This window comes from Cetorhinus maximus, chromosome 6 (genome assembly GCF_964194155.1).
Source record: "Cetorhinus maximus chromosome 6, sCetMax3.hap1.1, whole genome shotgun sequence".
NCBI classification, from domain to species: domain Eukaryota; kingdom Metazoa; phylum Chordata; class Chondrichthyes; order Lamniformes; family Cetorhinidae; genus Cetorhinus; species Cetorhinus maximus.
In genome coordinates, this window is record NC_135884.1 from 59,606,608 (window position 1) to 59,619,441 (window position 12,834).

Sequence of the window (12,834 nt, forward strand, 5' to 3'; positions counted from 1 at the left end):
TTAGGACAATATTTATATGATGGACCAAACATTAATGGGTTATTTGATTGTGGAAGGTGTCACAGCCAAGCTTGATCCCATGTTCTCCCAACCTTCATACATGTACACAACAGCAGGGCTCACTAGATAATTAGCAAGAAGTTCCCAGAAACATCTAGTCTGTTTGGCATAATACTACACCAAATGAGCCATTACTTACTGGGTCATCAGGAGACAGCTCTTAATCAGTTTCATGTTGTTTTTATTATTTCATATTCTTGGTCTTGTTTGCTAATAGGGTAAAGGAGTAACACCAGTGATTTGGAACTATATTGCTGTTCCTTTATTGTCCTGGAACTCCCTCCCTAAAAGCACTATGGGTGTACCTACACCACATGGACTACAGTGTTTCAAGAAGGCGGCTCACCACCACCTTCTTAAGGGCAATTAGGAATGGACAATAAATGCTCACCTTGTCAGTGATGTCCACATCCCATCAATATATTTTTTTTAAAAGGATGAAAGATTGAGATTGAGCTCTGTCATGCAAGAATTTGCCTAGATCCTTTTATCTGGCACAATCATGATTTGCTTATGCTGGAATGCCAGAAACTGGTTAATGTGCACAGTTAGAACTCAAGCCCTGATTTACTTCCCACCACCACAAAAGATCCATTGTGACTTCCCATATTGTGCTCACAGTCAAATTGTTTTTAATTTGAGGAATAGGGAGATGTGGGACACCATGAGTCACCTAGAAATGAGCTGAGAATTATTTCATAACATCCACGTTATTTTGTTTTATTTTAACTGCTTTTTCTTTCTCGATTTGCTGATAGCTGGCCTCCAATTTGAAAGTATCTTACTCATACCTGGACATGAAAAGGAAGTCAAACCTCCACTCGTTGTAATTCCACACGGTGAGTAGAAGCACATGCCACACTTTGCTCTGGAAAATGTGCATGAAAGGAAACAGGAGTAAAATGTTGAACTGTTGTCCTGTTTACATTTGTTTCTTGGTTAAATAGGGGCTGCTCTTTGGGTGATGGGGAGAAACCTTGTAGAACTTCCTCATACTAAGGTAGATTGTACCTGGAAGGATCATCTGCCTCATGTTCCATACCTGAAGTTCTTCCTCCATTTAAATTAAGACTGCAGATTAAAGATTATGAGAAGCAATACAGATTTTATTAATATTTAAATTTGGGAATATTTAAACTATAGGAGAGTTGTTGGACTTGTCTGTTAGCTCTCAGAAAAGTAAAAATTTTACTTAATTCATTCACGGGATGTGGGCATCATTGGCAAGGTAAAGCTGGTGTTTATGGGCCATTCTTAAGCATTAATGGTCCTTGCGAAGGTGGAGGTGAGCTTCCTTCTTGACGACCAAGTGGCTTCCTAGGCCATTTCAGAGAGCAGTTAAGAGTCAACTGCATTCAGGCCAGACTGAGTAAGATCATAAAAATAGGAGCAAGAGTAGTTCGTGCTGCCTCCGCCATTCAATAAGATCATAGCTGAACTGACTGGAGTCTTAATTTCACTTTGTTGCCTGCCCCCGATAACTGTTGTAGATCAAATCTATCTAATCTATCTATATGTCTATCTAACTCTGCCTTGAGTATATTCAATGACCTAGTCTCCACTGCTTTCTGTGGAAGAGAACTCCAATGAGAAACGACCTCTGAGAGTAGGAATTCCTCCTGATCTAAGTCTGAAATGGGCAGCCCCTTATTTTTAAACTGTACCCCTAGTTCGAGATTCCCCCATGAAGGGAAACATCCTCTCAGCATCTACCCAATCAAGCCCCTCAGAATAAGTTTCAATAAGATCACCTCTTAAAGGCCCAACCTTTACTTATAAAACAATCTCTTAATTCCAGAATCTGCCAAATGAACCTTCTCTGAACTGCTTCCAATGCAAGTATAATCCCCCCTTAAGTAAGACCAAAATAGTACACAGTACTCTAGGTGTAGCCCCAGCAATTTTCTGTACAGTTGTAGCAAGACCCCATTACATATATACTCCATCCCTGTTGCAATAAAGGCCAATATTCCACATAACTAGCTAATTACTTGCTGTACCTGCATGCTAACTGTTTGTTATTGATATGGGAGGACACCCAGTTCCCCCTGTACTGCAACGTTCAGCAGCCTCTCTCCATTTAAACAATATTCTGCTTTTCTATTCTTCCTAAAGTGGACAAAATTACATTTTCCCACATTATACTCCATTTGCCAAATTTTTGCCCACCCTATATTCCTTTGCAGACTATTTGTATCCTCCTCCCACGCTTTCCTACCTACCTTTGTATCATCAGCAAATTTGGCTACAATGCAAGTAAGGACATCAAGTTTCATTCCCTAAAGGATACCAGTGAAACATCTGGATTTTTATGACAATGCAGTAATTATATTGTCACCGTTATGAATGCTGGCTTCTTATGCCATATTTATTAATCAATTGAATTTAAATTTTCCGGCTGCTGTGGTAGGATTTGAACTCATGTTGTTGGATCATGCCTCCAGGCATTTGTCATTCGTGAGGATTTACCTAAAATATAAGTTTCCTCAATGTACATTATTGACCAATGTTTTCACCCCTGCTTATAATGAACACTTTTACCATTGATGTCCAAGGTAGAATCCCTTGCTTGCACTGCTTATTTGATCCAATGAGATTATTCAACTAAATTGCATCAATTAAATGAAGATTTTAGTTAAATATCCTTTCATTTTGAAACAGCTCTTCTAACTGTTCAGCTTTTAGCACCCCTCCTTTTGCATCCCTCTGACCTGTGGTTTTACATTGTGTTTAGTGAAGTCACATTATCACTTTTTAATGTTTTTTGTTACCCTCTTGTTTTCTCCTTGTCCCCTCTCATAAGGAAGGGACATTTTTTGATACTTTGCCTCTGCGGACATTGAAAGCCTAAACAATGAGTTTACCTTTGTACTGCTGGAACAAACAGGGTCAATTCCACCCCCCTCACGGCAGGAGAAACATTACAGAAATTAGTGTGGACTTTATAGCTGTCACCATGAGATACATTTTTCTCATTCATTCAGTTTAGCAGGAAAATAGATGTAAAATGTATATAATATGGCATTGCCTATTTTACAATTGTCATTTTTAGCAAATAATGAGCAAACCAATAATTGTATATGCCTGCTGTACTGGGCAGTTCTAATAGAGCCTTGTGAAATCTTTCCTCAAGAATATTTTTTGTGTGGGATTTTGACTTCACATTTCGCACAATTGTTTGCCATTTGGGGTGCAGTGACTATCCATTTGTAGACAAACCAAAAAGGAGAAATGGAAAGGAGCTGCAGGTTTATCCTCGTGTCAGTAGCCCACTCAGCCATGTTAACATACATTTTAATGCCAGCTCTCTGTCTGTTTGCTTCATTCTGCAGGGGGACCTAACTCGATCTTTGTTGTCAGTTGGATATTGCTGCCTGTTGCTCTTTGTAAGCTGGGATATGCAGTGCTGCTCGGTTAGTACCAGATTTGGTAATTCTGTTTTTGACAATTTCCCCCCTTACTCCATTTTGTATCCACTTTGGGTGTGGTTTTGCGTTAGCCAAGCATTCTATAGTACCTTATCCAAAAAATAATTCGATCCCTGGGGCTGTACAGCTGAATCCAGCCTTGTCTTCATTCAGCAAATGCACAAAAGGGACCAGTCAGTGAGTCACAAGTGGGAAACCTGGTTTATTTTTCCTTTTTTGCTTTAGGGGCTCTGAGGACATTGCAATTGGGGGTTTATCTTTGCTCTCCAGGATAATTCCCATGTACAGATTGGATGTCCAAAATCCAACACCCTCGGAACTGAGACCTTGTCGGATTTTGGATTTTCCCGGGGTTTGGACAATAAAGTCAGGTAGCCTATCCTAGGCCAAATTCAATGAATAAGAGATGGATGAAAAATAACCAAACGTTTACATACAGTTTGTAAAAGAGTAACCAATATATTTTTAATAAAGTATGAGAAAGAATGCATAATAATGTATACATAAAGTTTGAAAGAAAATGTTTTTTGTATTTACCAAATATTCTTCCTGTGATCCTCTTCCAAAGTAAGATGCACAAAAATGGCCACTGAGTCCTTTACATCTCACTGAAGGTTGAGCTTGAGAGAGCTCTTGAGGGAGAGGGCTCAGCTGAGATGTCTGGGGTTGATGACAGGCCAGCAATAGGATTTTCCAAGCCAGGAAATTGTATTTGAAGTGGCAGTTGAAGTCAGGTCAATAGTACTCTGCTGGGATGCTTTATTAAAGAGATCAGCTTATTTAATTTGCTTCATAAATGTTGGCTTCTCTTTGATTGGCTTCTCTAGAATCTTGTCAACCCACATTATCTCTTGTTCCAATATGAAGCTAGAGCATTAATTAAATCTTCACTCACACTTATACATTTATCTATGGACACTTTCTCTGCTTGATCACCAGTGTCATCATCGTCATTCTCACTGTTTTTAATTGTTCATCTGGATGTAAAACTATTTCCACAATTTCACCATAAGTGTGTGAATAACTGGAGCATCGTTGTCTATGTTCATAAGCTCTTCGATTTCATGTTTCATTCAATGATTGCATAGCTTGAGAAGACAACCCTTTCGCATGCTCTAACAGTTCAGAAATCATTTCTTTCTCATTAGACGTGAAATCCTTAAAATCAGCAGCAGCATCTTCATCAGCATCAAACATAGTTGCCGGTTACAGGTTGTGCCAAGGGTTAGTCATGGTGTCTTTAGTCACTTGATTTCACGCATGTGCCGCAGACCAGATGGCATCCTTCACTGAAAATTATTTTTGGAACCTTTCTGTCCACAGGTCTCGGTTCACAGTACTAGGCATTTGCCTCATCATTTTGCCTTTATACTTACATGGACCTTAATATCATTGATACAGCCAAGGATCAAGTCATTTTATGTTCTGGGGTAAATATTTGGCCACAGTGTCTTTCATGAGAAGTTCAGCATAAGGATGTGCTGAGCAATTGTCAAGTAACAACAATACCTTACACTTTTCATCAAGCCCAACTGACTGAGCGTAAGCCTCAGGAACAAAGTACTTCTTAAACCAGTCCAAACAAATTTGCCTGGTTATCCATGCTCTCTAGTTAGCATAATAATGACCTGGAAATATTTTTACCCCCTTGAAACATCTTGGACGCTGGTTTTTTCTGATGCTTACACTTATTTATCCCAGCTGCATTAGCAAAACCAGGCACAGTAAGCCTATCTTTTTCTTTTACATGTGTTGGTGCCATCTCATCAGTTGTTGCTAAAGTTTTCCTTGATATGTAATGCCAAAATAGGAATTTTTCATCGGCATTATAGATTTGTTCAGCTGAAAGGTTTTCATCAGCAATTAACTTGGCGAACTCATCAGCTAATTTTCACGATCTGCTGAGGCTTTATCTCCGCACATCTTGGGCAGGATTTTACCGTTGGCGAGCGGAGGCGGGGGCGGGGCCCGTTCGCCGAAGCAGGATGACGTCGGGTGGAACTCCTGACATCACCCCGCCCCATTTAAATTTTCAGGAAGGCGGGGGTGTAGCAAAATCAGCTGCACACCCGCCGAACTGTCAGTGGCCAATTGAGGCCATTGACAGGATCAATTAAGCAATTAAAGGACCAGCCCGTCCAACTTTAAGGTGGCGGGCAGGCCAGGAGCCCCGGCGGCAACTAGAAAAAACATGAAACCTCATCCACTGGCAGGATGAGGTTTCATGCAGGGTTTTAAAAATTGGAATAAAGTTGTTATGGAAGTTATGAACATGTCCCAGCTCATGTGACATTGTCACATGAGGGGACATGTAAGGGAATTTTTTTTTTCCTATTTTTAATATTGTTGAAAGTAGAGCCGATCTCCCTGAGGCAGCACTTAGCCTCAGGGAGACGAGTGTGTTCTTTCGTGCGCATGCGCGAAAGAGCGCACTCTCGATTTTAGGGATTCCCCCTGTCCGCACAGGGAGCGCATAGCTCCCTTAATTGACCCGCCCACATTAATTGGTGCTGCGCCTCCGATCGGGGGCACCGATCGGAAGCACGCCCGCACGCGCCAGCTCATCAACTTACCCTTACCCCCCAATGAGGGGATAATTCTGCCCCTTGAGTTGCTATATTCCATGATGCCTTTCAAATTTGGTTAACCAACCTGAAATGTAGTCTCATGGAGTTGAAATATTCAGTTAATTGCAGAAAATCTTGGCTTGCTTAACCAACATCTGCCAAAGAATGGCATCCTCTCACTTTTCCACTGTCACATTCACTCCACCAGCACTCTGTCTCGATCATCATTTCCAGATTTTTGCATCATTTTTCATTTATTCAATTCTTTCTGAACATGACTTTCAGCATAAAACTTTTGTAATCTGGTCTTTCTCTTAAATCCGAAATGGTGGAGGTACCCACCCATACTCCTCACTCAGTTTTCGCATGGACGCACCGCTATCTAATTTCTGTAGTAATTCCACTTTCTTAGCTACAGACCATGAATTATGATTCATATTTTCAGTGCTGCCCATGAGGATATCTGCTGGCCTTTGACATGATTGCAATGGTAAAAAGCACAGGAAATCACAGAAAATGATACCGGTACAGCAACAGCAGTTCGGGCTAGGCTGGGTGGGGTGGGGTTGCAGGTTGTTGAGGTCAACTTAGAGTGTGGAAACTAGAACAGCTGCCACTGTAGACAAGCGGTGAAGCTGATAACCAGCCTGCCTCATCACCAAGAATAAGCGCCTAGTTGAATTGTCCCGATATTTGGGCAATAAGTCCGAATTTCATTTAACTGAATATCAAATGGAATATTTTCAAAAATTTCAGTTTTGGAAAGGCTGGATTTGTGATGTACCACCTGTAGTGAATGGTTTTAGTAGGGGAGGATGAGGCTTGATATGGTCCAGCTACATCTAGTGATGGATGGCTTTATCAGTTGCTTTCCAGATCACTCCTAAGTCTGCACCACTGGGAACTGAGGAAGCAAAGATGGGCATACTAAGGGAATGACCAGGATAGAAGTGGGTAAAGATCTTTCTGGAAACAAGCACATCAATAGTGGAGGTATGGCGATAGTTTAGCATATTGAACATACGCACAAGGTGCAGGAGTAGGGCATTCGGCCCTTCGAGCCTGTTCCACCATTTAATAAGATCATGGCTGATTTGATAGTAACCTCAAATCTGCATCCCACCTATCCCCGATAACCTATCACCCCCTTGCTTACCAAGAATCTATCCACCTCTGCCTTAAAAATATTCAAAGACTCTGCTTCCATTGCCTTTTCAGGAAGAGAGTTCCAAAGACTCATGACCCCCCTGAGAGAAAAAATTTCACCTCATCTCTGTTTTAAATGGGTGACCCCTTATTTTTAAACAGTGACCTCTAGTTCTAGATTCTCCCACAAGAGGAAACATCCTCTCTATATCCACCCTGTCAAGTCCACTCAGGGTCTTATATGTTCCAATCAAGTCGCCTCTTACTCTTTAAAACGCCAGTAGATACAAGCCTAGCCAACCTTTCCTCGTAAGACAACCCGCCCACTCCAGGTATTAGTCTGGTAAATCTTCTCAGAACTGCTAACGCATTTACATCCTTCCTTAAATAAGGTGACCAATACTGTACACAGTTCTCCAGATGTGGACTCACTTGCCAAAATGGACAATTTCACATTTTTCCACAATATACTCCATCTGCCAGATCTTTGCCCACTCACTTAACCTATCCATATATTTTAGTAGCCTCCTTATGTCCCCTTCACAAATTACTTTCCTACCTATTTTTGTCTTATCCGCAAATTTGGCAACCATCCCACCCATCCCTTCATCCAAGTCATGTATATAAATTGTAAGCAATTGAGGTCCCAGCAGTGATCCCTGTGGCACACCACTCATTACACCTTTGCCAACCTGAAAAAGACCCATTTATGCCTACTGTGCTTCCTGCTAGCCAGCTAATCTTCTATCCATGCCAATATGTTACCCCCTATATCAAGAGCTTTTATTTTCTGCAATAACCTTTGATGTGGCACCTTATCAAATGCCTCCTGGACAACTGAGTACAGTACATCCACCAGTTCCCCTTTATCCACAACACATGTTGCATCTTCAAAGAACTCCAATGAGTTGGTTAAAAATATCAGTGACTGCAGAAGTTTAATGGTGAATGGAAATGCCAAACATTTGGCATTTGGATGAACATTTTGTTCCAGGGATAAATGTGGAGGAAATGGTGTTGGAAGGAGATAAGGGGTTGTATGTGGTGAAGGAAACGGGGAAGTGATTGGAAATGGCCTTACCTATGATTGAGACCATGGAAGTAGAGAGGCCCTAAAAGAAAGCAAGCTCAAGGAGGTGGCCATGAATATGGGTAGGAGAGCGGCTGTCAATTGAAGAAAAAAAGGATAAGATGTATGGAGATGAAGATCAACATCATTGGGATGAAGAGTTGCTGAGGAAGGAAAGGATAGCTATCCTAGGGCTGTGCTATGTGATAGGTAACTACCTTTTGGTCATAGGTTGGACAACTCTGTTTTGTAACCTAGGTATGTTTTGCATTGATGTTGATGCAATTGCCCAACACTGACATTCCACTTGCCACACAACTGCACTGCAGGCATTCACCAAGTATCTTTAGACAGCACCTTCCAAACCCATGACTGCTACCATCTAGAAGGACAAGGGCAGCAGATGCATGGGAACACCACTGCCTAGAAGTTCCCCTACAAGCCGCACACCATCCTGACTTGAAAATATATCGCCATTCCTTCACTGTCACTGGGTCAAAATCCTGGAACTCCCTCCCTAACAGCACTGTGGGTGTACCTAGACCACATGGACTGCAGTGGTTTAAGAAGGCAGCTCACCACCACCTTCTCAAGGGCAACTAGGGTTATTTCTGACTTAAATTAAACTACTCTTGTGGGCAGTCCTTATAACATATAATTTTGATTGACTGTCGAGCCCAGGGAAGTAAATTATTTGCCTGACCTTGTTGTGGGACCCTTGAGAAATCTTAATCTTAAATCATTAGTCTAGCTTAGTTCTACTGTGCTACCATGAAGCCTTAATTTCCCCATGCCCCTTCACTCCTTCAAAACTATAGTTAAAGCAGTGGAGAAATGGAATCAAACAGGGCAGTAAAAAATAAAACATTCACCACTTCCCTCAGATACAATGCATTATTCTGATCTGAACGGCAGAAACTGATACCCTGACAGTGTTTTCTTGTAATGTTCGCTTGCCTTGTAGATTACCATATGGCCCCACCCTGCCCTCCGAGCTTTGTAATAAGTGTTACAATTTGGATAATTCGCTCCATCTGTGCTTGTTTGGCTCTTAAAAGCCAGCTGCTAACTAATTTAAATAAAATTGCAGTTATGCTGTAACATCAATACAGATCTAACCTATCTTGTCTGAACTATAACAACTGTGAATAGCAAGAACTGGGACACATGAACTTATTAGAGTCATAGAGGTCTACAGCACAGAAAAAGGCCCTTCGGCCCATCGAGTCTGCACCAGTCAAACAAGTACCTGACTATTCTAATCCCATTTTCCAGCACTAGGCCTTGTATGCCATGGCATCGCAAGTGCACATCCAAATACTTCTTAAATGTTGAGGGTTTCTGGTTCTACCACACTTTCAGGCAGAGTTCCAGATTCCCACCACCCTCTGGGTGAAAACATTCTTCATCACATCCCCTCTAAACCTCCTGCCCCTTACCTTAAACCTATGCCCCTGGTTATTGATCCCTCCACCAAGGGGAAAAGTTCCTTCCTATGCCCCTCATAATTTTATACACCTCAATCATGTATCCCCTCAATCTCCTCTGCTCCAGGGAAAATAACCCCAGTTTGTCCAATCTCTCCTCATAACTAAAACTCTTCAGCCCAGGCAACATCCTGGTAAACGTTCTCTGCACACTCTCCAGTGCAATCACATCCTTCCTATAATGTGGATTCCAAAACTACATGCAATACTCTAGCTGTGGCCTAACCAGCGTTTATACAGTTCCAGCATAACCTCCCTGTTCTTATATTCTATGCCTTGGCTAATAAAGGCAAGTATCCCATATGCCTTCTGAACCACCTTATCTATCTGTCCCGCTACCTTAAGGGACCGGTGGACATGCACACCAAGGTCCCTCTGACCCTCGATACTTGCTAGGGTCCTACCATTCATCGTGTATTCCCGTGCCTTGTTTGTCCTACCCAAGTGCATCATCTCACACTTATCCGGATTAAATTTCATTTGCCATTGATCAGCCCATCTCACCAGCCTGTCTATATCCTCCTGTAATCTAAGGCTATCCTTCTCACTATTTACCACCCTACCAATTTTCATGTCATCCGTGAACTTACTGATCAACCCTCCTACATTCAAGTCTAAATCGTTTATATATACCACAAACAGCAAAAGACCCAACACCAATCCCTGTGGAACCCCACTGGACATAGGCATCCAGTCACAAAAACACCTCTCGACTATCACCCCTTTGCTTCCTGCCACTCAGCCAATTCTGGATCCAATTCGCCAAATTGCCTTGGATCCCATGGGCTCTTACCTTCATTATCAGTCTCCCATGCGGGACCTTATCAAAAGCCTTGCTGAAGTCCACGTAGACTACATCAAATGCCTTCATCTACACACCTGGTCACCTCTTCAAAAAATTCAATCAAACTGGACATAACCTCCCCTTAACAAAAGCATACTAACTGTCCTCGATTAACCCCTGCCTCTTCAAGTGTAGATTAATTCTGTCCCTCAGAATTGCTTCCAATAGTTTCCCCACCACATTCTTTTTTTATTATTTGTACATGGGCATTGCTGGCTCGGCCAGCATTTATTGCCCATCCCTAATTGTCCTTGTTAAGAGGGCAGTTAAGAGTCAAGCACATTGCTGAGGGTCTGGAGTCACATGTGCCAGACCAGACAAGGACAGCAGATTAGTGAACCAGATGGGTTTTCACCACAATCAGCAATCGTTTCATGGTCATCATTAGTCTTTTAATTCCAGATTTTTATTGAACTCAATTTTCACCATAGTGGAATTCGACCCCTGGTCCTCAGAGCATTACCCTGGGTCTCTGGAATACCACGATGTGCCAATACCACTATGCCACCGCCTCCCCTATGGGGATTGAATTACGCCAAATACAGCCTGCTTAATTTCTTAAATTTCCTGATAAAGCCTTAAAAAAGCTGAAAAAATAATTTTCTTGTAGCATGTTGCTTGCTTTTGGTCAGTTCTCAGACCGATGCAGTTATGATGCAGTGGAAACATTCTTTTTCCTTTCTTATTATCTTTAGGGAGGTTGAGTGTATATTCTGTGAGAAATTTCTTTAATCAGCAAAAGTCAGGCCATTTCTTAATGGGATTATTTTATGTATTTTGCAGTGAACTACCGAGGATCCAGTGGCTTTGGACAAGACAGCATTCGCTCACTGCCTGGTAACATAGGAAGTCAAGATGTGAAGGATGTACAGGTAAGGAGTTAGTCAACAGCTTTCACATGAGTAGATAACACAGAATAACACTGCAAAAGAGTTTCAGCTCAACCCAACAATAAATATGTTTGCTTTAGGTATGGTGGGCCAATGATAAATTGCTGTGTCGCAGTATTAAAAGAGGAAAACACAAAATCCTATACATTATTTTAGTGAGTAAAGCTGACCCAATTACTTTAAAGATTAAAATGAGGGCACTAACATTTATTGCTGGGTTTCTGTGTAGCATTGTTGTTCAACTTGTAAATGCAGTCTGTTAAATTATAGCTCCTTTACCATGATTTAACAGTTAAACAGAAACATTATGGAAGCATTACCCTCCTGTATCAAATAATTTGTAGGCTTACCTATTATTCATTAGGAGAAGTAGCAAATTTTGTTCACTTGCTGTCTGCCTGCTTAGAGACCTCTCATGCCAGCTGTTAAGAGTTGGAAGGAAGGCATGGAGCCAAGGCACACAGTTAGTTTGTCTATAAGTGGCTGTTATTGTAGGAGAGCACATCAACATTCTTTACTGTTTCTGCAGAGTGCAGTACCTTAGAGCATGACTTTTCCTATTTAGTCATATGACTGGATATCTGATAATGTTGTCGTCCTCCTTCCACAGGCATTCCTATTAATAGACGGTTCCAAGAATTCTAGTTGTTGACTGTATAGCTGTTGGCAGTAAGATGAGATTTTATTTGCACAGTGTGGGTATAAGAGTGGAGCGGATATAGATTCCAAATTAATTTGAGTGCTGCAACACAAGCAATGTGTTTTATTCTATAGTACAGTCACATTAACTTTAGTTAATTAGGATTTAATTCTAGAGCGTGTCAATCCCCCAGTGTCCAAGGAAGATTTTGCTGGAAAAGGTGCTTGGGTCCAGAGGAGTTACTGCTCCCGATTAATTTAAAACTAAATCACAGAATTGCTACCCAGTTGTCTTTACCCCCTGCCCTGCGTGTGCTTATTTAAGAATTAATGGAGTTGATGGGTTACTGAGATTCAAATGCCGGAGAATGTTCCATGAAATTTCATTTGTACCACTTCCTGTGCCACATTAAATTTATGTTGACTTGTTCCTGCTAACTCCATGGTCTCAGGTTTGATCCTCGGTTTGTGCTAAATTTTCTGACCTTGGGTTGCACAGCAGTGAGGGTGCTTTAGGAGGCACTTTTTGTCCTGGTCAAGAGTTTCCACTCCTGACCACTATGCAGTGACTGTGCGGAAAGTGAAATAAATGTGTGCCCCATCAACCCAGGACTAACTAATGGAAAAGCCTCCTTGATGGTTCATAGTTTATCCAGCGAGTATCTCATCCATACAGACCAGAAAAATCCTATTTTTGATCCACT

At 41.5% G+C, this 12,834-nt stretch overlaps 1 protein-coding gene and 1 long non-coding RNA gene across 6 annotated transcripts in view; one reads left to right on the forward strand and one right to left on the reverse strand.

The window, feature by feature from the left end:
* LOC144681779 (acylamino-acid-releasing enzyme-like) overlaps nucleotides 1-12,834 on the forward strand; it is a 62,293-nt gene that overhangs the window by 40,259 nt on the left and 9,200 nt on the right. For all 5 annotated transcript variants that reach the window (XM_078543773.1, XM_078543774.1, XM_078543775.1 and 2 more), the window contains 3 exons: nucleotides 819-899; nucleotides 3,393-3,473; nucleotides 11,385-11,473. In XM_078543773.1, the coding sequence (XP_078399899.1) occupies nucleotides 819-899; nucleotides 3,393-3,473; nucleotides 11,385-11,473 (251 nt within the window). The remainder of the gene's footprint in view (nucleotides 1-818; nucleotides 900-3,392; nucleotides 3,474-11,384; nucleotides 11,474-12,834) is intronic.
* Nucleotides 1,087-11,883, reverse strand: LOC144681780 (uncharacterized). The gene is made up of 3 exons (XR_013576853.1): nucleotides 11,842-11,883; nucleotides 8,283-8,365; nucleotides 1,087-1,131 (listed from the first exon to the last, which is right to left on the reverse strand). It is a non-coding gene; the product is annotated as an uncharacterized LOC144681780 (long non-coding RNA).